General features: G+C 34.5%; 1 protein-coding gene and 1 non-coding gene across 2 annotated transcripts in view; both read left to right on the top strand.

Moving 5' to 3' along the window:
• Positions 1 to 27,559, top strand: part of ITSN2 (intersectin 2) — a 113,555-nt gene that overhangs the window by 41,610 nt on the left and 44,386 nt on the right. The window contains 13 exon segments of the mRNA XM_025045670.1: positions 731 to 894; positions 2,086 to 2,292; positions 2,444 to 2,540; positions 3,879 to 4,018; positions 8,784 to 8,847; positions 9,388 to 9,525; positions 9,952 to 10,037; positions 10,703 to 10,965; positions 12,217 to 12,366; positions 14,533 to 14,673; positions 15,648 to 15,735; positions 18,786 to 18,925; positions 27,174 to 27,310. Of these exon segments, the coding sequence (XP_024901438.1) occupies positions 731 to 894; positions 2,086 to 2,292; positions 2,444 to 2,540; positions 3,879 to 4,018; positions 8,784 to 8,847; positions 9,388 to 9,525; positions 9,952 to 10,037; positions 10,703 to 10,965; positions 12,217 to 12,366; positions 14,533 to 14,673; positions 15,648 to 15,735; positions 18,786 to 18,925; positions 27,174 to 27,310 (1,815 nt within the window).
• LOC112478531 lies at positions 20,464 to 20,582 on the top strand. Its single transcript, XR_003045881.1, has one exon. It is a non-coding gene; the product is annotated as a 5S ribosomal RNA (ribosomal RNA).

Raw genomic sequence — 27,559 nt, 5'->3', positions numbered from 1 at the left:
GTTTTGTTTTTAATACAGTTTAACATAAAGTTGTTTTTACTTATTGTCTGTTATTAAGAATATTTCTTCAGTTTTTTAGAAAATAAATTTTATTGAATAAATGACTGCAAATCAATTGAGGTTTTGTTGTGTAGGACAAATTTCTAATTTCCTTAGAATTTCTAAGGAAAGAGATGTACACATTTTCATCAGAAAACACTTCTTTACAAATTGGCAGTCTCAAATCTTTTTTCTGTTATTTTGTAGTTTCATTTATTTCATCATCTATAAACCAAAATTATTCTTGCCCCTGCCCTTACCATAAAGAAATTGTTCTTTAAAATATCTAGGGTTTTGTTTTTTAAGGTATTTACAGTAAATTCCAACCCCTACCCCATTTTTCTTTCCACTTGGAATATTCCCATGGTTGGCAAAGTGCCAGGCACATAGCAAGCATTTAATAAATATTTGAACAAATGAATAAGTTTGGCATGATTATACTCTTGAATAATTTTCTATTTACACTGGTATAATTCATCCCAGAGATCTCTAGATTCTAAATAAACTTAGAGTTTTAGTAGATGCTCTCTCTGGTCAGTATTCTTAATGTACAAGTTTTAGCTTTTTGAGATACACACACAACTAATTGATGATCTGTGTGTGAATGCTATGTCATTGTTTTTATTTTATCATCATCCTCAAATATAATGTTGACCCTACATATAATCTACCCACCTCATTGCCTTTTTAGGGCTTTATCAGACCTGAACAAGGATGGAAAGATGGATCAGCAAGAGTTCTCCATAGCTATGAAACTCATCAAACTAAAGCTGCAAGGCCAACAGTTGCCCATGGTTCTCCCTCCTATTATGAAACAACCTCCTATGTTCTCTCCGTTAATATCTGCTCGTTTTGGTATATATTTATTAATTTAATTATCTGCATTTGATAGTTAAACTTGATTCCTAGGCATAGCATTTGGGAATTAGAAAAAGATTTGTCAGCATAAAATGACAATTCCCAGACTCTGAGTTAATTTTCCTATCTGAGATAAGAAATATTAAATTTGCTGTTATAGCTAGGGCGTCCATGTGTCCCAGTTTTCCAGGAACAGCTCTCATTTATGTCTGTTGTCCTGACATCTAGACTAGTTAGTGTTCCCTTATATAATTCCCAATGGATGATAAATTATATGATCTCCCTCATTAATAACTGATCCTAAATACTATTGTTAATTAGTTACCTCTATGCCTTTTGTAACAGAACAGATATGAACAGTTTTAAACTCACATGAAGTGGTTTAATTCAGGAGGTAATTTAAAACTATATACATAAATAGAAATTTCTTTAACGTAAAGGTTAATTAGCCAGCTAATTTTAGGGTACAAGTTGAGAATTTTGTGCTAATTTATTTACATATTCTTCAGAGATAACCAGTTTTCTATTAATTTTGATTAGCCAGTTTCTTATTAATTATATGTGAGAAGTGCTCATTCAATTAGATATCCTACAGTCCAGATATTAGATCTTAAAATACTAATTTCTTTCACTATTACAGTGAACTCTAGAGATAAATACCAAATCACCATGTAACTATATAGTATACTTAGTATTCTGCAGTTCTTAAGTGAATGAGTCGTCATTTTGTTTCTTTGGCGGGTTGTGGGTAAGAGGGATCAGAGGGACCGGGTTGAAGGAGAGAGGGAGAGGGAGGGAGGCATGGATGGAGGAAGGAGGGGGAGGAGAGTTTGTGTTAATTAAATAGCACTATATCATCAGCACACAAAATCCATTAATACATTCTCTCTTTGAGGATACTAATATTTAATTGGAAAAGGCTGCCTAGTATGTTCATGATGCTAGAAGAGAAATTTTAACTCCTTAGCAGGCATTTCTTTAGTTCACACTGGTCAGAATATTGATATTAAAAAGCAGTAGCTTACCGCTCTCACTGCTGGGTCAAAGCTGCTTTTGTGAATTCTTTAAGACCAGATAGTTTGCCCATGGTGTTCCTTTAAATATAGGGTCTGCTCATTGTATTATAAACTTGTTTTCTGGCATTTGTTTTATAATTGATTACTAATACTAGAAAATGTCTATCTTTAGGAATGGGAAGCATGCCCAACCTGTCCATTCCTCAACCATTGCCTTCAGTCACACCTTTAGCAACACCTTTGTCCTCTGCAACTTCAGGGACCACGCTTCCTTCCTTAATGATGCCTGCTCCCCTTGTGCCTTCTGTTAGTACTTCATCATTACCAAATGGAACTACCAGTCTCATTCAGCCTTTATCCATTCCTTATTCGTCTTCAAGTAAGTACTTTATGCCTAATGAGTCAGTATTTCATATGAAGAAAGAAACTGTTATGTTCATGTACAAATTTCCTTCATAATTTGTGATATTGTGTAGTGTGAACCTTTTTCATTTTTCTTTTTTCTTTTTTCTTTTTTTTTTTTTTTTTAGCATTGCCTCATACGTCATCTTACAGTCTGATGATGGGAGGATTTGGTGGTGCTAGTATACAGAAAGCCCAGTCTTTGATTGATTTAGGATCTAGTAGGTATGAATGCTTAAAACTTCCAACTTTCTATGCTTTCAGTAAAGAATATTAAATAATTGACTTTTGTTAAAGCTCAGAACTTTCCAGGTTTTACTTTATAATGGCCAAATATAAATAAATACTTAATGTAAATTTACTATTTACAACTCAAATCAAATAATTCTTTTATTTTTTAGAAATATGAAATGCCTGTGGTATTTTACTTTTGAAAAAAATATCTCATGTAAACTAAAAATATTCTCCTATATTTTTAATCAGTCATCTTTTTTGCCCAGAGCCATATATTTTTCCTTTAAAGAAATGTATATATTTCTTAAAACATCTCATAATCATTATACATTATTAATTTCTTTCTTGAGCAAATTCTGCTGATTGAGTATCTTTTAGTTTCACAAAGCAAAAAAGCATCAGTGTTAATTCATCACCTCTTATATAAATTGCAATAATATTCTTTTTTAATTAAAAAATTTAACATTCAATATTATATTAGTTTCAGGTGTACAGCATAGTGGCCAGATATTTACACAACTTACAAAGTGATTCCCCCGACAAGTCCAGCAGCTCCCAACACAGTACATCATTATTACAATATTTTTGACTGTACTTTACATCTCTATGACCATTTTATAACTGCAAATTTGTCCTTGTTAATCCCTTCACCTTTTTCACCCAGTCCCTCAACCCCCCTTTCCACCTGGCAACCATCAGTTTGTTCTCCATATCTATGAGTTCTGTTTTGTTTGTTCGTTTATTTTGTTTTTTAGATTTCACATAATAAGTGAAATTATGTGGTATTTGTCTTTCTCTGACTTATTTCACTTAGCATAATAGCCTCTAGGTCCATCCATGTTGTTGCAGATGGCAAGATTTCATTCTTTTTTATGGCTGAGTAATATTCCATTATACATATGCACCACCACATCTTCTTTATCCAATCATCTCACAATAATACTCTTCAAAGCAATAACCCAAACGTAGCTTAAATACTCACTGATTGTTTGACCTTTGTTTTCTTAACATCACGGAGCCATGTTTTGCCCATCTAAAAGATGGGATAGTAATACCTTTTAAGTTTATCATGAGGATTAGAAGTAACGTTTGTAAAGGTCTAGCACAATATGGGGCCTGGCACGTGATAGGTTCTTGATGTATAGTAGTTCTATAGTTCATGTTATTTGCTTTCTTAAGAATAAGAATAATTGCTTGAATTTTTTTCAGTATCAAATACAAAAGCACTGTTGTAGAAAAGAAGGTATGATTCTTAATGTCTCTGCCTTTTAAAGTTTAACTAAATGTATTTTATTTAGTAACAAAATTTTAAAACAAATTTTGTTATAGTTCAACTTCCTCAACTGCTTCACTCCCAGGGAACTCGCCCAAGACTGGGACCACAGAGTGGGCAGTTCCTCAGCCTTCAAGATTAAAATATCGGCAAAAATTTAACAGTCTTGACAAAAGCATGAGTGGATACCTCTCAGGTAAGTGGCATATGGTGCTTAAGAATGTGAGAGAGTTGGAGTTTTTTTCATATGGACTTTTATTGAAGAACTTTTGTTTTGTTTGAATTGGTACTTTGTAGGTCATCTAAAATTTTAACGTCCAGAAAATTTAGCAAGCATCAGATAAATACAAATAATGTGAGTTGTGTGAGTTCAAAGATGGATACAACTTGATTGCTTTCTTCAAAGTTCTTACAGTCAAATAGGGCATGCAGATATACACCGAACTTTTTATAAAAAGACCTCCCTCTTTTTATAACTTCATCTTCCAATGCAGTGAGTAGAGAACCTCACATGACAAGAGAGAGTATGTGGGACTTAGTTTCCTTCTTCTTCAGGTCTTTCTCTGCTTGCCCTTCCTAAAACTTCATGTGAGCATAGTTTATCCTTTAATGTTCCAACCCAAATGTAGCCATAAAATTTGACTTTAGATCCTCATAGGATATTTGAGTCCATGCTAGAACAAATATCCAAACTTTGCTAATTGAGAAATAGTGAAGGGCATATAAACAAAGAGTAATAGTCAAGTAGAGTTCCCACCTTCCAACTTTTTCCTCTCTTTATTCAGCAACAAATTTCAATTTAGGCAGAGTGAAATAGGTATTTAAAAATAATGGCGATTTAAAGTGGTAGGGAACATAGAAGAGGAGATAATACTGACGAGGTCAGATAAAATATAAGAAGGGAACATTTAGGCACTATCGTGAAAGAATGAGTTAGGATTTGGACAGGTGGAGATCGAAGGTGAGGGCAATTCGAGGGTGATAGAGAAGAATCCTTAAGAGCAAAAAGTACATAACATGTTTGGAGAATGAAAAGTAATCTGTGAAATAGGAGTATGGGGTCTCTAGTTGTGCAGTGGGTCAGCGGAGCAATAAGGTTTTAAGAATTGATTGGATAAGCAAAAATGTGGAACATTTTCTTTAAAGATACATACCTATGTGATAAAATCTTTTTTTTTTTTTTTTAAAGGTAATTATGCACACAATTCAGGATAGTAGTTATTTCTTCTGGAGGCATGGAGTTATGTCAGGGAACACAAATAACTTCAAAAGATTTAGTGATCCTGTTTTTAAGTTGGGTTCGTGGGTGACTTTTATTATTACATTTTATAACTTACACTATTTTATATGTATCACATAATAACTAAAATTTTCTGTAATTTTATCAAGTTATATGAAATAAGATATGCTATATTTTTAAGTAACTGTTTTTTGTTTTTTTACATTTTAACCTCTCCGAGATTTGAGATGTGTGTTAACCATCGGTGATGTGTTAACGTTGTGTCATGGTTTTATTGGCAGTGTTCTTTTCTTTCTTAGCGTTACATAAAAGGATGGTGTAACTTATAATCAGTGGCATCTTAGATTTTGTGAAGTATGGTATTCAAACATACTTGAGATTAATGTAAAGTCACAATTCCTATTCTTTGAAAAAATTAACTTCTTTGGACCCTACATTTTGCATTAAAGAAGTTTCTTTTTTCGTACTAACAAAAGTGGACTAAAATGAAATGTACAAAAATGTTCATGGGAAATTCATTTAAAACATTTAAAAAAGAAACAGGCTTAATGTCCATCAACAGGAGAATAGATAAATAAATTATGGTATATTTCTATAATAGAATGCTTTACAGCAATAAATATGAATGAACTACCAATACTTGCAACAACATGGATGCATTTCGTAGATACTGTATTGAATGAAAGAAGCCTGGCACAAAAGATTCATACTGTTTAATTCATTTATATGAAGCTGGAGAACAGGAAGCCTGAGTGGTGGTGATATAAATCTGAGTAGTAGAGTTACTTTGTTGGGAGGGGGCCATGCACAAACCTTCCAGGGTGCTGGAAATATTTTGTATCTTGATATGGGTTCTGGTTGCATGTGTGCATCCCTGTGTAAAAACTCATCAAGCGGTACACTTAAGATTAGTACACTTACGTCTGTACTACAAACATACAGTGTAAACAGTGGTGGGTTTGTTCTGGAGTAGGAAGGAAATGATCTCGTTACTTTACTTGTATATGCCACATTGTATGAAGGTTGTGTATTGTGTTATTTATAGAGAATGTTATTCTTAGACCTGCAAAGTAAGGCTCTATATCTACAGTTAAGGGAAGGATTGATTTTCTTTGAAAAGAGAAGCTGTTTCTGGTGTCCTGAAACCGAGCCTGAGTCCCAGGTATATGGGGATGGGGCTCACCTACACTTACATGTTATGCTTTGTTCAGTGAATGTTGGTAATCTGATTTTTCCCTTATATTCTTCCTCTTCTCTTTCCCCTAATTCTCAATTGTGATTTAGGTTAATTCATTGACTCAAATATTTCCTCCATCATGTATCTTCTGGGTACTCTGTGAAGCACTGGAATTCAGAGGAGGAAAACATGGCCCATGTTTTTGAAGAGCCATAGTATTAGATCACATAATCACATAATTTGATTAGTAATTGAAAAGTGTGGTGATTAATATAGATGAGAGAGTGACTAACTGAGGATATAAGAAAGGGTTTCACAGAGGAGATGACATTTAATCTGGATCTTAGGGGATAAATAGACTACCAGGTAGAGAATGGAGGGGCTGGCATTATAGGCACAGGAAATAGGATATTCTAAGGATTGGCAGACCAACAGTGAACATGTTCAAGTGAGCTTTTCTTAGTGAAGTACTCTACTGGCTCTCTTTAGCCCTTTGTATTCAGACTTCGCATGCAGACATTTAAGCCTTCCACCAGTATGCTTTTACATTCTTCCCCTTCTTCCTCCTTTTTGCTTTATCACATAATGCTAAGGGATCTGCTCTGTTGTCTCTGTTCAAGAGCTGAAACATTAGTTATTGAAACTTTTCTCAGAATTCAAGTAGTCTTCTGTTTCTCTTTATTAGAAGAATCCTCCCTTTAACACAAAAACATCCTCAAAATTCACTTCCTATGTGAAATCTACTGAGGAGTAATTAGTTGGGTGAGGCTATGAGCTCTTTCCAGTGTTTTTTTCCTTGGGTGATTTCTACTAAATGGCCATATTTTGAAAAAAGAATAAAAAATATTTTATAATATAAACATTTTAAAAGTTTATATTTAAAAAGTTATATAATATAAACAGTTAATTGTATGTGATAATATGTAGTATATTTGTATTCGTTCTATATAGTATACGTAGCTTTGATTACAGCTATGTACTGGATCTGAACACAGATCCAGACCTCTATGTTCAAAGCTCAGTGAAGCATTGGATTTAGCTGCTTTGTGCTGCCTTTAGTGGGAGCTGTTGCCGAGTAAGAGCTGGCAGATGTACCGATATCTTCTGTGCAAAGTTATTTGGACTGGCCCTGACTCAGGCTGAACCCAGAGTAGGGTCTGACTCTCCTGATACTCATGGCTTGGTCACCTCAGAGTGGGAGGTGCAGCACCTGCTTTACTGACTAGAAACCTTCCCTTAGAGAAGCCACATGGATTTTATCCACGGTCAGAAAGCCACAGACTAGCTCCTTGTCAGGAGTGAATGCTCCTCTGAAGCATACAGGAATTTTCTATTCCGGAATATATTTATTGCAGATCAAGAAGCCTATTACAGAAACATTTTTGTTTTCTCACTGAGGGAGAGAAAAGTGAACAATTTACATAGTAAGCATTCAGTGAATGTTAGCTTTTATTATCGTCAGACGCTATTGTGTTACAACCTTAGATAAAGAATAACTTTCTATTACAACTTTATTTATTACTTATTAAGCATCTATATACCAGGCATGGAGTATACATTAGTGAATAAAGCAGTCAGAGTTTTTGTCTTCGTAGAACTTAGCATAATAGGGGAAACAAGTAAATGTTACATTACAAATTGTGATATGAGATATGAAGGGAATAAGCAGGAAGTATATTGAATGATAGGGTGGACAGAGAAGGCCTTTCTGAGAAGGTGACATTGAATTGTAATGTAAGGGGTGAGAAAGACCCAGACATGCAATTATGTTGAATTGTAGGACTTGATGTTGGATGTGAGTATACAGGACAGGGAGGGATCAAGGGTGACTTTCTGATTTCTGGCTTGAGCCACTTCCCATTCATAGATAGGGGAGGACTGAGGGAGAATGGTTTGGGTGAAGATTAGGAAGAGAGGGGTATGGATGGGGATTGAGAGAGTAATTTTATACTTTGGTTTGAGATGCTTGTGAAATACACAAGTAGTTACATACAGAAGTCTAAACTTAGAGGAGAGGTACATTTGGGAATCTTCAGCCTCTTGGTGTTATTTAAAGTCATAGAAATGGATGTAAATACACAAAAAAGTGTGCCCAGGACAGATCCTGGGAATGCCAACATAAGTCCTTTAGAAGAGGAAGAATAGAGACAAAGGAATGATCAGAGAGATAAGAGGATATCTGAAAATGCTAAGGAAGCTGTTTCATTTTATTAGGTATACAAGAAGGCCCTGGAACTTGGCCCCTAATACTCTGTACCGGTGGCTCAGTCCTTCGTGTCAATCACTTGTTTACTGTTATCTTCTGAAAGGAGCAGGGAAGCATTTGGCTCCACTAATTCTATTTTTAAACTCCTTGGGGGCAGGGAATGTGTTTGTTTTGATTACTACTGAATGCTGAGTGCCTGGCACATAGTAGAAACTAAGGTTCAGTGTTCAATATAACAGCAGTGTTATTTTCAGGTATACTTATTTAGGTTTGCATGACATTACAGAGGTTAAAGAATTTTCTTTTTTGTTTGTTTTACGGTTTTCCTACTCAATCAGGTTTTCAAGCCAGAAATGCCCTTCTTCAGTCAAATCTTTCTCAAACTCAGCTAGCTACTATTTGGTGAGTTTGTTCATTAATTATGATTTTTAACTATATATCCTCTTATAAGAAAAATATTGTTTCTGTAAGTTCATGACTCAAAGATATTTTGTAAAAGCAGTCATTTGAAAGTTAATGTAACTTTGAAACCAAATAAAAATGCAAACTATTATCCTTGAGAATTTGTCATTCAGTTATTTTACAGGTAAAACTAGCTTGCTTTTATATAATGCCTTCTATGAAGAATTAGAGAATATTGCATTTTTAATGTAGAGCTAAATGTGATTTGGTAGCTGAATTAGCCATGAACTAGGACAAGCTACTTTTATAAAAGGAATATTTCTCTTTCTATTTCCAAGTTTCTTCCCTCTCTTTTGTGGTACAAAATTAAGAGTAAAAATTAGCTCACTTTTTTGTATTGATTTACATTTCACTAAAATATCTTATCCTAGCTATTTTACTATTATTATTCTTATTTTAAAAATAAAAAAATTGAACTCTTCTGAAAATATTTTACTCCAAATAGACTTTCTAAGTTGTGACTTTTCATATTTTCTTTAGGACTCTGGCTGACATTGATGGTGATGGACAGCTAAAAGCTGAAGAGTTTATCCTTGCCATGCACCTCACTGACATGGCTAAAGCTGGACAGCCATTGCCTCTGACTTTGCCTCCTGAACTTGTTCCTCCATCTTTTAGGTGAGTGCCTCTGGAGGTGAAGAAGGGTGGATTTGATCTCTTGGCAGACGTGATTATTTCTTTGGGTTTTCTTCTAGTTTAATGGAGAGTTAAACTTTTATACTGACATTCAATATTGTTATTTAGTGAATTACACTGGGAAGAAGTAAATATTAGAAATAGATGTGTTTTTACTGTGTTACAGATAAAGAAACCAATGACTAAAGAGATTCAGTATAAAATTACAAGCATTGGCTGAACCATGATTTGAATACAGATCTTTGTGGCTTGATAAGCCATATAGTACTGTACATTGTAACAGCAGACCATACTTTAATACTCTATTCTAAATATTAAATTGCTCGAGTCATGGGTAGTCTATGTAGTATAATCAAAAAATTCCTAGACTGAATAATGCTAAATTTGTTTGTTGTTTGCATTTCTTAGGGGAGGAAAGCAAATTGATTCCATTAATGGAACTCTGCCATCATATCAGAAAATTCAAGAAGAGGAGCCTCAGAAAAAATTACCAGGTAACATTGAGTATCTAAGTTTATAGTGAGTTCTCTTCAATTTTACTTTGAAATGCAAATAAATGTTTGGAATTTTTACATTCTCATTATTTTATATGCTATATGAGAAACTATTTAATGAATGGGATGGATTTTGACATCAATAAAATTAAGATCGTCAAAATTGAGAGAGTAAGAAGAGGTGACAGTATGTGTTTGGCAAAAAGTATATGTATTGGTTTTCCTAGTTAAAAGTGTTTCTCCCACTTTATGATGAGATCGTTAGCTTTAAATATATGTTGAAAAAGTACATGTGTAGATATTTTAAAATATTAAAAAATTAATGAAAAAAAAGTTGATGATACATATTAAATAAAACAGATATATAACTACCCAGCTTTGGTTGTCTTTGAAGAAAATGCCGAGAAAAAATGTCAAAAAGTGTTTTTACTGGCAGGAATAGTAAAATTATTTCTCTCTTGGGTGGATTCAAACTTAGAAATTTGTTTTCTAAAACTGAATGTAAGGAGAGTGTAAATATTTTACTATTTACATTTGAGTTAAAATTACCCTTAGGAGAAGTATCCAGAGTGATAGCACTGAAATGGTCACAAGCCATGAGTATGTTGAAACTGAATTCTGTAGGCTCTTAATGTGTGAGCATGCTGATAACATACCTTATTTAGTTACTTTTGAAGACAAGTGGAAAGCGAACTATGAACGAGGGAACATGGAGCTGGAGAAGCGACGCCAAGCCCTGATGGAGCAGCAACAGAGGGAGGCAGAACGTAAAGCCCAGAAAGAAAAGGAGGAGTGGGAACGAAAACAGAGAGAATTACAAGAGCAAGAATGGAAGAAACAACTTGAATTAGAAAAACGCCTGGAAAAACAGAGAGAATTGGAGAGACAACAGGAGGAAGAAAGGAGAAAAGAGATAGAAAGACGAGAGGTTACTTTTAAGTTATTTTATTTCCTAAGAAAGTCATTACATCATTACATTTAATAAGTGGCTACATTTCATTTGATAAAAAATTGTTTTTGGTGTACCTTTTTCTCTGTATCATTTATTCTTACTTATTTTATACATATCTGAATTTTGCTTGTGAGGGTTTTTTAGAGCCAGTGCTCTAAAAAAAACTAGTGGTAAAGAAAAGCATGTCATGTCTGCAGGTGACATCTCAAAGGAGGATCGATTGCAAAGCTGAGTTAAATGAAGAGCTAAGGTCAGTGAGCCAGAGGAAGGAGTCAGTTTGATCAGGTCATTAAACAGATGTAAGCTTGGGATCCAGAGTAAGATACCAAGGAATTGGGGAGGTAGAAAGATGAGAGTGAGAATCAAAGGTCTAGAGAGGAATCAAGACTCTGGGCTTGTGTGGGTCATTGGGATGAATAGTGTTCTCTGGGGTCCATAGGAAAACTGTTGTGTTTTAAAGGGCCGGGGATGGAGAACAGTAAATTATAGTGGCACTGGATTAATATGAACAGAAGTTTTTCTTCCCTGGTACCAGAATACAGCTGCAGTTATTTCTTTTAACATTTATATTTATGAAATCAGCCTTTTGTTTATTTAAGAGAAAAGTAACTGCAACAAGAAGGTCTTGTGAATCAGTCTAAAAGTCTGGTGGATGAGGTCACTTTTGTGGAAGTCTTTAATTTAGGCCCATTGATAAAACTACATTTGCCCAGTTACCCTTAGACACTCAAACCCAGTAAGTGCTCATTGCTGTCTCACTTTTATCTTTGTCATCCTATCAGTTTTTGTTTTTTTTATTAAAGTATCATTGGCGTGTAATATCTAATTTGTTTCAGGTGTACGTCATAGTGATTCAAGATTTACATGCATTACAAAATGATCACAGGTCTAGTTACCATCTATCATCATATAAAGTTTGTCCTTCTTAATCTCCTTCGCATATTCCACCCATCCCCCAAACTCTCCCCCCTCTGACAGCTACCAATTTGTTTCCTGTATCTGTCTTTGTTTTGTTTGTTCATTTGTTTTGTTTTTTAGATTCCACATGTAAATGAAATCATATGGTATTTGTCTTTTTCTGTCTGACTTATTTTGTTTAGCATAATACCTTCTAGGTCCATCCATCTTGTCACAAATGGCAAGATTTTTTTTTTATGGATGAGCTGTCAGTTTTTGAATGATACAAAATTGTTCATTTAAAAATTAACTTTAATTCATTATTTTCAGGCAGCAAAACAGGAACTTGAAAGACAACGTCGTTTAGAGTGGGAGAGAATTCGTAGACAAGAGCTTCTCAATCAAAGGAATAGAGAACAGGAAGAAATCGTCAGGTTAAACTCTAAAAAGAAGAGTCTTCATCTCGAGTTGGAAGCACTGGTATGGCTAAAGTTTAAGTGAAATTTATCTGAATGATGCTAGAGTTACCTGTTGAAAAATGTCGTTTTTAAAATCTACCTCATGAGTACATTATACTTTAATGTAATTAAACAGTTAAATTTTTATATATGCTTTTTAACTGGATAGTATAGTTTACTAAAAAAGATAGCGGCTCACAATGCTGAGAATTATGTGTGGTCTCACTTCAGAGGCTGATAAACCATGTACTCTTGGGCAGGACATCTCCCTTCTCTGTGCCTTACTTTGCCCATCTATAAAATAAAAAGTTGTGCTAGTTCAATAATTTCCAGTTTTTGCATTGGTCTCTGGAATATGGCTTACAGAGGGATAACCAGAAGGTGGTAGAAAGGAAACCATGGTGGCAAGACAGTGAGTGCTCACTTCTCCCTAGTTCTTCCCACACTTCACAGCAGAGAAGCTCCACATTTATCTGCTTTACTTTTACTGACATTTTCCCTAAGATTCTTCTGGAAAAAAGGATTCTGCTGCTTTAAAAAAAAAGATTTGAAACTGCTGACCTAAATGATCTCTTATGATTCCTTCCAGTTCTGCAGGACTGTGGTTATTAGCTTTATAGTAGCCACTTTGCTTACTAATTTTTACACCTCAAATGTCAGAGGGTCAAGTTCTTAAAAGACTTTGACATGCAAAGTGAGAAGTTATAAAGGGTCTGGGTAAGGCATACTATTCCAATATGACCCTAGAATTCTATAAGTCTGCATATGCTTGTGTAATAGAGCCAAATTTAGATCTTATGTAATTATAGTCTAACGTTTTATTTGGTTGATGACTCAAATTACACTTAAAAAATTGTCACTGTATTTTTAGTCAGAAAAGCACTATTTTATGCCTTCAAATTGATAGGAAAGCATACCACAATTATTAATCATGCTATAGTACTACAAAACAGGCCTAAAAAAACATTAACTTCTTTATGTAGCTAATCGAATATCTTTCTGAACCATCATCTTAACTATATATTTTTCTTTAAAAATATAACGGGAGGACACCTTACGATTAATTGTTTTTCCCTCAAGAACTGGGATAGTACATCAAACAGCATAGATTATTGTGCAGAGTCTGAAAAGGTCCAGAGCTCTAGGATTGACATAGCATATTCCCTTTAGCATGTATTTCTCAAATGTGAAATTTTGATTATCAGTGATTTTTAACCAGAGGTCTCATTTCTCCTCACTCTACTATATTAGTTTGCTAAAGCTGCCATAACAAAATACCACAGACCAGGTGGCTTAACAGGAATTTATTTTCTCATAGTTCTAGAGGCTGTAAGTCCAAGATCAAGGTGTTAACAGGTTGGTTTTCTTTTGAGGCCCTTCTCTACTTGGCTTGCAGATAGCTTCCTTCTTGCTGTGTCCTCATATGGTCTTTCCTCTGCCTATGCATCTCTGGTATCTCTTTTTGTGTCCAAATTTTCTCTTATAAGGACATCAGTCAGATTGGAATTGGGCCCACACATATGACCTCATTTAACCCTTAATTACTTCTTTAATGGCTCTTTCTCCAAATACAGTCACATTCAGGGTGGTGGGATTTAGGACAGAACACAAATTTGGGGGGGACACAATTTAGCCCTTAGTACCTCAGCACTTCTCGTTAGCCTTCATTGAGAATCCCTACTCTGGTTTTTTTCTTTATCCTGACTTCTCAGAAAAAGGAGAAAGGAATATTGTTACAGGAAAAGAGAATTGTGGCCAAAAAGGCCCTCCTGGACATCGTTTGATTAGAGGAAATGAGATGGCAACATTGAGGGTAAAAATAGAAGCTCAGAGGAGGTAATGCTGAATGCCATATAGGAAGTATATTCCTCCTCATTATTCTTTGAAATCATCTCTGTGTTAATATTATAAATTAATGCCTCAATGCTGAACTCAGAAGAAAACTCAGTGTATTATATTTGTGCTTTCTCAACTTACGGGTTCTTGTGCTCTGAGAATGATGCATTTTCTTCAAACAACTCTCTTGAGTCAAAAGGTAGAACTCTAAAACATATTCTACTTGGTCTTCAACATTTATCTCAGACAGTATAAATGACATTTAAAATTTAAATGAAAATATTATATTCCTGATAAGAACATTTTCTGTTAGCATTTTAGGTTACCATATGTTTATATGCTTTTCCTATAGAATGGCAAACATCAGCAGATCTCAGGCAGGCTTCAAGATGTCCGACTCAGAAAGCAAACTCAGAAGACTGAGCTGGAAGTTCTGGATAAGCAGTGTGACCTGGAAATTATGGAAATCAAGCAGCTCCAACAAGAACTTCAAGTAAGTCCTTTGCTGCTGAATTGTCCTTAAACATGAACAGGTATTAATAATTCTTCCTAATAGAGTGATTTATGATTTGGGGTCCACAAATCCCTTCAAATCTCTGATGGATGCGAGTATATACAATCTTATATATATCAGGAAACTCATAGACTCTCTAAAATTCTGCTAGACATCTGATTAAGTTCTGCTTAATATTTACACATAAATGGGTGTTTATCACTTTGTGTTTTAAGTTTTTAATAAATATGCATACGCACACATGCATAATAAATTAAGATTTATTGTTACTACTTTTAGGAAATTTTGACCTAAAATTATTCTTTTCAGAATTGTGGTGAGACTGTTGAATATGTTCCCTCAGGGACCTGGTAATTCTGTTCTTGACTTGTACATTAGGACCTAGTTCAGTTACTATAGTTTGCAGCGTAGGGACTCTGGAAGCATTCTCTATCTTGAGAGTCCTTTTTCTCTTTCAGTGTGGATTGAAAGTTTTTTCACTTTGCCACAGTAAATATAAACAAAGGCCAAATAGTATTTCATATCTGATTTAAACCTGCTTCCCTAATTTCCCTGGGTTTTTAGTCCCCCTTTGATATACATGTAATCATTCTGAAGTGTCGTGACCTGCTTACATACCATTTAGCGCAGATCCGAAAGGCACCTCTCAGCCTGGGCCCGCTGTCATCCATCAGTATGCTAAAAATTGTAAGGCTTCCAGGTATACCATGTTAACAAAGGCTTTCTTCTCCACCTTTTAATTTCAGCCAGTCATTCATAAATGGATTTTTGTTTAAATATTTGCATTTTCAATCATATGTACTTCCATTCTAGTTTATTCATAGCTGTGAGTAGTTTACAGTTACATATTTTTATACAAAGTTTCAAGAGTGATTAAATCATGTTTTGAATTTTTCAAAAAATTTGTAGACGTTACATAGTTTTAATAAGGCACTACTTTTTCTTTTTTTAAGGAATATCAAAATAAGCTTATCTATTTGGTACCTGAGAAGCAATTATTAAATGAAAGAATTAAAAACATGCAGCTCGGTAACACACCTGGTAAGTCTCTAAGGTTTGTTTTGCCTCTTTTATTTTCTGAATGACCATATCAATCATATTATGTTGCTTACTAAAATAGCATTATTCTTATAAATAACCTTTTGTCTATAATCAAAAATTTAAAAGGAATGTGAAAAACATCACATGTTAGATTTAATAATAAAAAGTGTATAAAAAGTAAGTAATAATTCTGGTATATCTTTCTTTTTATTCATATATTTCAAATTAAATTCTTATATGTCAATTAAATGTTAGACTATAATTAAACAAGATCTAGGTTTGGCTCTAATACAGGCCTGTATGTGCATTTTGGCAATATCCTGCACTGATTGTAAAGAACTGTTTGGAGGAGACTTTACTATGAGGCCAAACCTGTGAGATTCTAAGGTGATAGTGTATAGTAATGATGGGCCTAAGCAGAATGGGGTGCCCTTCCCAGACCTTTTATATCAACTAACTGTGATACATGTAAAGAATTTTACCACTTGGCTGGCTTATACCTACGAAACAAAATATTCTAAGATAATTTGTGAGAATGTAACATTTTTCTTGATTCAAGTTCCAGCCAGAAAACTGGAAAAAAAAAAAAACAAAAAACTCTACATTGGAGAGCATTGCCAATAACAATGTAGCAGGAAGGTTTATTTAAAGAAAAGTCAGTCTTCAAATGTGTTAGAACTAGCTAAAGTATTCTAAATGTCTCCCGTTGAGTATTTGTCAGTCTTTCCATTCCAGGGCTCTTTATTACACTGTTTGCTGTTTAGGAGGTTCAATTAATAGCATCCCTCTTCTTTGCCCAAGTTCTGAATAAATTGAGAAAAAAGCAAAGGAACAAGACATACGAATGACCAGACTATCACCTCACTATTGATAAAGCTGATGCTAGATAGTGTGGCTTATCTGTGAGCAGTACAGCTGCACCTTTAAAACACTGGGTGCGTGAACAAAGTAGAATATAGGCGTTCTGTGGGCAGTTCAATCTCAAGAAAGCAAAGGATATCAAGGGTATTGGCTGTGTATGCCAAGGTCCTTATCTGGAGTTCACCAACTAGTGAAGGGGGTGAAAAGAAGCTGGGAATACTGTGCTAGTAAAAAGCCCTTTACTACATGAAGAAAACACCAGGAATAGAGAAGTTCACTCTTGTGAACTACTCTTATTATGTCTCCCACCTTCCACTACTATGGTCTGTCCATGTCACTTCTCAATCTTCCTTGCACATGATTCTGTTCTTAGCTGTTCAGAATATATCAGCTCCCACTTCACCCCTCCACAGACATTCTGGAAGCAGGATGAGCCAGCCCTCCTGATTTGTACAGTGGCAGAAAGTATATCATCGTCCTCATGATTGTTGTTAGTATTTGGATTGTGAATGGAATTTAGCATATGTCTTATTGGAGACCTGGTAGAGTTACTCTTTCTCTGTGGAATATGATCCAGTTCAGCTAGTATGTATGTATGTATGCATTTTGTTTTGTTTTGTTTTGTTTTATATTTATTTTTCCTGTAGTCCAGTTCGAAATAGGAAGCTTTTGTTTGGAATTTGCTAAGTACACCTGTATCTCTTAGATTCCTCTCTCCTTAACAGTTATCATTTAGATTATCAGCCATGTGCCAAGAACTGTGCTAGGTAGTTTTCATGCATTATTTCCTTTAATCTTTACAACAACCCTATAAGGTAGTTGTTATTCCATTGTGCAGCTTAGGAAAACTGAGGCTCGGAGAGATTCAGTAGCTGCCCAGCGTGGTATAGTAGCAGTTCTCAAATTCCTGTCTGTCTGACGCTGAAGCCCAGATTGTCTACCATATTGTCTCTGTGTCTTTCAGTTACTTAACACAGTGCTCATATATATGATATAATTAAATTCAAGATTAAAATGTCCATTATTAGTGATGTTCATTTTGAAGAATACTACGAATGTATGTTAACTGTTATTTTTTCACATCGCTTATCTCTCAGTTTAATTAGACTCTGAACTCCTTGAGGATAGGACACATGCCTTATCCTTTTTCCTTCCATTGAACATAGTGTGTTGCTTTGCATATAGTAGACATATAATTTAATGGTTAAATATTTGTTGAAATACTGGAAAACTGTTAGAATTATAAGAGAATTTAATAAGATATCTGGGTAAAAAAAAATCTGCATATAAAAATCTGTAACTTTATATATCAGAAGTATTTAATTAGGATATATCATGAAGAAGGGTCTCACATTAGCATTTTCATTGTTAAAAATAAAGAAGTATACAGCTATAAATTTTTACTTACATACCTAAAAGATTCCTGGCTAAGTAGACACATGTTATGTTCCTGAATGAACTAGCTCATTATTACAAAGATGTCAGTTCTCTACTAATTCATCCATATATTCAGTTCTATTCAGATTTCTTTAAGTGAAACTTGTCAAGATGAGTTTCTAAGTGATTCGCAGATTTACCTAGAAGAGAAAATGTACAAGGGTAGGCAAGACTTGGTGTGGGGAAGAGACTCGCTCTACCAGACAGGAATTTGAGAACAACTACTGTATCATACTGGGCAACTACTTAATATCTCAGAGCCTCAGTTTTCCCGAACTGCACAATGGGATTAGCAGCTACCTTACAGGGTTGTTGTAACGATTAAAGGAAATAATGCATGAAAACTACCAGGACCTGGAGTGACGCTCCACATGAGTAAGGTGTTTCACCAGTTTGATCCTCAGGCTCTCCCTCTATACAGTGGACATGATATCATCTACCTCATTTATGAAGTGATGGATATAAAGCCATTAATATAGAGTCTGGCCCACAGTAAATAATAGCAGCTACTGTAAAAGTAGCTTACTATTCATTCTTAGTACTTTTGAGTACAGAACCAGTGCTTACAACATTTCCATATGAGGATCCAAACAGGGCAAATGGCCTCTGAATTTTCTCTTCTTTAGCTGATCCACATGATGCATGTCTATCCTTTGTCATTCTCTACTTACACCAATTTGACCAGACAGTAAATGTCAATTACTGGTAATGACATTTCCACCAAATGTAAATGTCTGATGTTTGTATTTCAGATTTAGGGATTGGTGTACTTAATAAAAAATCATTAGAAAAGGAAGAATTATGCCAAAGACTTAAAGAACAGTTAGATGCTCTTGAAAAAGAAACTGCATCCAAGCTATCAGAAATGGATTCATTTAACAGTCAACTAAAGGTATTTATATTCTATTCTATTCTATTCATTTTTAGTTAGCAGTTTTCTTATTTCGATTTAATAGAATGCATAATAGAAGCTATTATTTTTATATGTAGTACATTTTCATAATTTATTTGATAATTTGAGCTATACCAAAATTGCAAGATTGTTTTTAATGTTCTGTGTAGATGTAAACATTTTGTCATATAACTAACATATCGTTTACCAATAGTTTCCAGTTTTTGATAACTGTTTTTAATGGCATTTATACATATTGTCTTTGTCAGTGTTAGAGAACTGATCTCAGCCAGCAAGATCTGAGGCAAGGAAATTTTTTAAATAGTCCTGGTGGTAGAGGCTTTTTTAACACACTAAATTCTATTTTTGTTTCTTTGTTGCAATTTAATTAACCTTTGTGAAATAATGCAATAATCAGTGAAATCCAAAGAATAATCTAGCACTATAAGCTTCGCATGAAAAGTAAGTTTATGATTCATTATTTGCTGCAATGGCAGAGCAGATGTCCACAATATACACTGTATATATACTGTGTATGCTTCTTATTTTGTACAATATTAGTTGTATACTGAAGCCATGTGAAAGAACATGTTAAAAGCTAAAAACCAAACTAATGGGACATTAAAATTTGGGAGTAGTCTCAGTTATTTCTTTTCTAACAGCTTAAAATTTTCAGAGCATAAAGTATTACATAGCTTTTCAGGCACTTTTCTCTTCATGTGACTTTTATCTTGCTGACATTTAGAATAACATCACACCAGTTATAGAAAAGAGACCACGGCGGCTTCAGTAAAGGAGGGAAAATTTGAGGTACATAATATTAACAATACATTTCATACCAGCAAATATTCTCTAGGAAAAAATTGTAAAGAAAACCAAATAATTTGTCATTGATGGACAGACAAGCCAGCCAAGTTGTCTTCCCTACATTATTTTTAAAAAATCTGTACATAGTTTAATTGGCTTTTTATCTGCCTTATCTTACAGTGTGGGAATATGGATGACTCTGTTCTTCAGTGCCTTTTGTCTCTGCTAAGCTGTCTCAACAACCTCTTCCTCTTACTTAAGGTTATTTTCTAATATCTAGCTCCTTTTCTTTGAGTTACTTTACTGTTTTCTTTTTTAAAAAAGTAAACTATTCTTTGCATTTATCTGAGTATCTTTATTTGAAATAACATATATAATACAGACCTTTTTCTTTCTGTTTGCTTGAATATCCTTCTGCTGTCTAACTGCCTGTTTGAGTCTAATGCCAGAAATCAGTAGGGTTTCCCAGAGCAGTCTTTCTCATGATGAGCTCAAGACATTTAAAAATATTACCTGGTCCCTTACAATATCCCTATGAGTTGGGTTAACTGATAGGATGATTGCTGATTCAATTAAAAGGAAAGCTAAGGGACTGTGAGATTACATCATTGAAAATCATTATTTAAAATAAAACTTTTATTTTCTGAAATTCAAGGCAAAGTTATGTCTCGTAGATACTAGGCTGCTTCCTGATACTACTATAAGGAAAAATATTAAAAGAACCAATAATGGTCTACGGCCATGCCACCCTGAACACACCCAATCCCATCTGATCTCAGAAGCTAAGCTGGGTCGGGCCTGGTTAGTACTTGGATGGGAGACCACCTAGGAAGACCAGGTGCTGTAGGCGTAAAAAAAATAATAATAATGCAGGGGCAGCTCTAGTTACATCTAGGTACATGCACTTCAGATAAAAATGATAAATCATATGTATAAATAAATAGCACACTTTGTCGTGATAGCATAGAGTATTTAAAATACTCAGTGAATTCCTGTTTTAATATATAGCAGATCCTCAACATCATTTTATTGGAAGTCATTTCATTATGATGTCGATGAGATGTCGTAGGAACTTAACTCATTTATATCAATTGGACTGTGGTAAAATTGGATTCATTACACATTGTTTCGCTTAAAGTCACAGAACTTTTGACAACGTTGTAAGGACTTAACTATAGTTTAAAGAAAGATGCTCTATATTTACTGCTTGCTGACCTTAATAGTGCTTGCTGACCTTAGTAGATTTTGATTGTGCATTCTGCTGGGTACTAAAATGAATGAGAGTAGGGCAGTAGCACACACATGCACAGTGAGACAGGACCACCATAAGTAGAGCTTACATGTTACCTAAGCAGAGGTAGGGCAGCTTGGAAGGATGGTATCAGCCTTTCCTTTATGGTTGTAACATGAATTGCCAGATTATCTGGTCTTAGAACTTTTGCTAACCATTGCACAGAAATTTAAATCTAAGTTTCTTCATCTATGAAATGAGATTTGATGATGATTTGTGGACTATACTTATACACATAAATCTGATTCTTTCAGTCAGCATTTGATTCTCCACAGGCCAGCAGATTATTCTTATCTCTCGTTTTACTTTCTCCTGCTTCCTGCCTTCCAGCCTTTCACTGCTTATTGATACTTTCATCAGAGGCATTTAGAAAACTAAAAGGGGAGGAGACCTGTACTCTCAGAGTGCTCAGGAGACTAACTGTGGTGTCACAGAAAGCAGGGGGCCTTCTGTAGTCATCATGGTAAAGTGATACAGAGCAGTCAACATAGTACTAAAAAATACCTACTGAATTGTCAGCAAGGAGACCTTCAAAGACCTTTTTGAAAGTGCCATTTCACTTGAGTAATCAGCAGAAGCTGGATTGCAGCAGATCAGGAATGAATGGGAGTTGAAGGGATAAGTGAGTGTAATCAATTTAAAGAGGAGAGTGAAGAGAGCATGAGGTCAAAGGAAAACTTTTTTGGTTTAAGAAAGACTTGAAAGATAAAGGATACAAAGTTTCAGTCATGCAAGACAAGTTCTGGGGTCTAATGTACAGAATGTTGACTATTGTGAACAGTACTGTATTGTATAATTGAAATTTGTTAAGAGGGTAGATCTTAAACGTTCCATAAAGGAAGGGAGGGAGAGAAAGAGGAAGAAAGGGTAACTATATGGAGATTGTTATGTTAATTAGCTTGATCGAGATCATTTCACAGTGTCTACTTATATTGGAATATCAAGTTGTACACTTTAAATATATATAATTTTTATTTGTCAATTATACCTCAGTAAAGGTGGGGAAAAAATAATTGGAACCACTCTTGGAGCGGGTATCAGCTTTCTTCAAGCCTTATGGCTACCTGGGGAAAGGATAGTTTCTATTAAGACAGAAAAATAGAAATCGACCACTCCCTTAGGCTACTTGTGGTGAAACAAGTATAATATTTAAAAGTATTTATCATAAGAAATTGTGTTTTATGGAGCCCTGTAATAGACATGTAGAAGGTCAGTGATCATTTTTACTCTTTTGCTCAAGTCATGCTAAGACAAATAGCAAAGCCAGAGGGTTCAAAGATGAGACATATGACAGGCCATTATACTAAGGAAATTCATACAATATCCTGTCTTCAGTAGTGAAGTACAGTGAAAAAAGTAATGGCCTAGGAATCTAAAGAAGTGAGTTCTGATGTTATTCATGCCACTTGCTAGTTGTGTAGCTGTTTGTCATTTAACCTCCAAACTTTGCTTTATTTACAAAAATACTGACAATATCTGCTCTGCCTTCTTTGCAGAGTCATATGATGATTAAATGAGATAGCATATATATGGAAGTACTTCTTTCCGTCAGAGAATTTGAGGTCTCCCTTGGGAACCTCTTTCTCCACGGTAGGGTATAATATTAGGAAGCATGGACCTAAAATGCTGCTGGGTGATGTGGGTTATAAATGTTTGTTTCTAAAGCAGAAGCTGTTAACCATTTTTATGCCATGGACTCTTCAACAATTTGGTGAAGTCTCTGGACCCCTTCTCAGAATGTTTTAAATATATAAAATATATAAGATTATAAAGAATTAATCGAGTCATAAAAATATATATTTTTAATTACCCCCCCTCCCTACTTCCACCCCTGACCTACCATGCTGCCATCTTCCTTTAAGAATTGGATCTCTGAAGGCGGGGCATCTCCTCCCACATGCTCTCAGCGTGCACCCAGGGCCTGGCGCACCCAGGGTGTAGGCTGCCGTGGCAACTCTGGGGCTCGAACCCAGGACCTTCTGTAAAGTGTGTAAAGCAGACGTGCTAACCACTACTCTATGGAACCACCCCACAAAATATTTTTTAAAAACAAATTTGTGATATAAGAATTATGTGCTTCTATATTAATGGATTAAATAACAATATCTAGCAACAGACCAGGCTTAATAATACCATAATTTTGAACTCAAGATGTATATAGTGTGAATTCAACTTATATATACTATAATATGAAAATATCTGATTTCTTTTGGTGAACAATATCACAAGTACAGCTAATATTACTTTGGTTTGCTGCTTATATTTAGAATTGAAGGAAATGTTATATTTCAGATAGAGATTAGTGAAAGTAAAGGTTAATTTTGTTCCTGTCCAAGTTCCTGGACTCCTGGATTCTATTTAAAAAAAAAAAACAAAAACAAAAAAACACCTTGGAAAGTCTGTGGCCCTCCTGTTAAGAATGCCTGCTCCAGAGTGAAGACAAGGTGATTGAACTTGCTGATTTTCTTATCTGTTTGTTCTATTGGTTACAGAGATTGGTATGATAAAATCTTCCACTTTGACTATGGATTTGTTTTTTCCTATTTTATTTTTATAGGTGTTTTAAAAATAGATTTTGAGGCTGTGTTATTAGGTGCATACAAGTGCCCAAAGTCACACAGCTAGTAAGTGAAAGCAGAAATTCAACCAGAGTAGTCAGGAGTTGACATTAAATGGTTATATTAAGTTATATTAAGAGAACAAAGCTGAAAATTTATAAGGTAAGTGTTCAACTTAAGAAACTATAAAAGACCAGCATAATAAAGTAAAAAAAAGTAGAAAGAAGTTAGTGAAACAGAAGACATATTTAATAGAGAATCAAGAAAGCCAAAATTTGACTCTTTTAAAGATTAATAAAATGAACAAACCTTTAGCAAGACTGATTTTAAACAGAAAGTAGAAATAAGGAAAATTAGGAGTGAAAAGGAAATTAATTAAATATGTTGCAAACATTAAAAGATGAGAGGATATTATGACTAATTTTTGCACATAAATATAAAAATGTAGATGAAATGAACAAATTACAATTTGCCAAAACTGACTCAAGAAAAAATAAGATACCTAAGTAGCTCTATAGTCGTGAAATATTTTAAATCTGTAGTTTAAAATCTTCCCTAGAAGAGAATCCAGACCCAAAGTTTTTACTGAAGGAACAAGTAATTTCAGTCTTACTCATGTTTCAAAATATAGAGAAAGAGGGAATATTCCCAACTTATCATAGGAAGATGTCATAAACATATCAAAATCTAATAAGAACAGTATGAGAAATTATAGGGCAGTTTAACAGAGGCAAAAATGTTAATATTAAAAAGTTGAAATTTATAAAAAGCAGAAATTTATGAAAAGGATAATCCATTATGACCAATGACCAAGTTGGATTTATCTTAGCCATGCAAAGATGATTTGACATATAAAAAATGTTTACTGTAATTTGTCATACAAACAAATTAAGAGAAAAATGGTATGCTCATCTCATTAGATGCGGAAAAAGTATTTGTTAAAATTTAACATCCATTTATGATTTAGAAATGAAAAAATTATTAGTACATTAGGAGTAGAAGAGAACTTTCTAAACATGAAAAAGATACTCTGTCATTCTATTAAGACAGTTCTGTTCGTTAGTGTCGATTGGTTTACTTGTTCTCAGTTAGCTGGTCTGGTATATTTAACCAGGACTTCCTAGAAGCAGTGACTTAGCTCAGAATTGAGTCTAATGATATGAACTTCTAGGATCACTGTAGTCAGGCAGAGGAAATGTTTTTGGAAAGCCTTGTGGCAGTCTTCAGATCTTATCAATATGCACAGATTATTGTTTATGCATTTTTATTTATCTAGTAAATACTAATTAAATATCTATACTGTACCAGGCTCTCTCTTGGGGTGGGAATATGTTGATGACAGTCCTTTTGTCAAGAAACTCCAGTGGAAGAAACAATCATAGTCAGAAGAAGTTGGATATGATAGTGGAACACACAGAATGCCTTTCGGGGGAGCACAAGGAAGCTCATTAACTCAGGCACTGGAAGAATAGTTCTAAAAAAGGAAGACTTGGAGCAGTATTTTAAAGGACAAATTGGAGGACTAGCCTTGTAGCCATGTTAAGATGATTTATTAATTTGGCTTCTCTTTACTCTCCTTTTACACCTATAATTTTCCTCATTTATGATTTCAACCAATAATAGCTGCTGTTCATTGAAAACTTACTCTGTGCCCTGCACTTTCATAAGCACTTAACCTGTATCAGTGCATTCAGTCCTCACAATGCTATGAGATATGTACTGAAATTAACCCCGTTTTACAGATGAGGAAACTGTAAAGGACTTTGGCGGTCTTATTCCAGACCTATGCTCCTAGAGTCCATATCACTAAACCATACTGCTTCTCCATAGATTATAACCACTATATTCTTTTTGTCAATAGAATTTAGAGAAAGATGCAACAAAGAGAACTGTAGAAGCTGAGATCTATGAATTTTGCTGTGCATGCAGTATTTGTATTGTTATTGGCTTAAGCTACAAGTCTTGATCTCAGACATTCTGGGCATAGTCTCTGGACACCACACTGTTCTCAGATGAGATGCACCATTTCAATCAAGTTAAGAGTTCACCTGTAAATGTTTTATTTTTGAAAAGAAATAGAGTTGGTGGGGGGTTGTTTTGCAGAGTGGGGGGGTGTTCGGTTGGTTTGAGTTTTATTATCATGAGTGGATCAATGCCCAACATTTTTCACTGAAACATTCCATCTAAATACTGTCTAAGCTCTCACCTTTGCCATGACACCTTTTGCTTAGTTTTTTGTAGCAGTGTCAGTTTTTCTTTCCTTTACTCTAACCTTTTTCTACTCTCTTATTCAAGATTCTATAGATGTCAAGTAAAAGAAACTCAGTTCAAAATAGTTAAGCAAAAGAGAGTGGTTATAAGAAGAGTATGAGAACCACTGAATCAGTAAAAGAGCCGCTGGACAGTTCGTAAACTTTGAGGAATGAAATTGGAGATTTGATTCCCCCAGTACTCTCTTTCTCTACGTCTGCCTTTAATCTTTGCTTCTTTCTTGAGTTGACTTCATTGCTACCCCTGATAGTATCACTTGGTACTGGGGCAGCTCTAGGTTTACCTTATCCTCATTTAATAAGCTTAGAGAAAGAAAAACTTCTTTCTCTCCTCTTCAGTATATTTGAAGCCCAGGAAAGTATTTGGGCCCAGCCTGGATCATGTGCTTATCCTTTGGACCAATCATTCTGGACGTGGGAGGTGAGGTTCTATGATTGATTAGGCCCAGATTAAATGACCACACCTGGGTGGGAGTGGGAGGAGCACTGAATTTGACAGAGTCTTCAAAGGCACAAAGAAATGGGGATCCGTTTCCCAAAAGGAACAAGGGTGCTATTAGAAGAGGGAGAGAAAAGGCTGAACAGACAATCAGAAGTTTCTGCTACGGTACTTATCTATATCCCACATTTAGGTATTTTTCTCTACTTTGAGATTGTGAACTCTTTGAAGGCAAAGACTGTATATTTAGTATTTAGATGGCCTTGGATTGGATGGATCCCTTGTGAATCTTTATAGCATTCGCATTGAACTAGATACTCAATAAGCAGTTGTTTATTTCAGTTCCTGTTTGGAATACTTTTCATTATTTTGCCTCATTCTAGTCATGGTTTTAGGTAGATACTATCTTTACCATTTCTAGGTCTTAACTAAATTATTTAATAATTCTGTGTGTAGTTCAAAATCTTATTGGATAAAAATTATAGGTAACTTGATTTAAACTACGTGTCAAAAATATGACTTAACAAAATTCCTCTTCGAGGAAACTGTTGTAACAAGGAAACTGTTTCCCCATAGTTTAAATGGGTTGCTTTTTTATTAAAAATGAAGTACCAAATCAAAGAATTGACTTTGTAAAGATTCTTTATTAGAAATGAATTAATACAAAGTAGATAATTTTAACATGTATTGTCCTCAGAGGATTAAATATGTATTGTATTCAATGTTTTTTTAATCACTTAGATTAAAAAAGGATTTTAACTTTTAATATTTTTACTTTAACTTGCTTTAGGATTTTTGTCTTTTAATGCAAGTGACAGATTATTAGATAAGACAAATATTTTAAATCAATGGCATAATTGACTTATTTTCATTTTGTCCTTAGGAACTGAGAGAAAGCTACAATACACAGCAATTAGCCCTTGAACAGCTTCATAAGATCAAACGTGACAAGTTGAAGGAAATTGAAAGAAAAAGATCAGAACTAATACAGAAAAAGAAACTAGAAGATGAGGCTGTGAGGTAATATAGAATGTTTTATACTTTATTACTATTTGAATTCTAATTTTGTTACCCATATCTCTAGTTTGACTAAGAAAATTTAAGGAGAATAAAGGATAAATAAAAGGATTATCCTAAGATGCTAATTAGATTCTAAATTTTAGAAATTCAAATCTTTCTTTTGGGTACTGAGTTTACAATAGCCAATTTTATGTTTCATTTGTGAAAAATATGGACTTTGGAGTCAGACCTGAAAGATCATTAAAACTA

Source organism: Pteropus alecto, unplaced genomic scaffold, assembly GCF_000325575.1.
Source record: "Pteropus alecto unplaced genomic scaffold, ASM32557v1 scaffold61, whole genome shotgun sequence".
NCBI lineage: Eukaryota > Metazoa > Chordata > Mammalia > Chiroptera > Pteropodidae > Pteropus > Pteropus alecto.
This window is presented reverse-complemented; position numbering and strand designations above follow the sequence as displayed.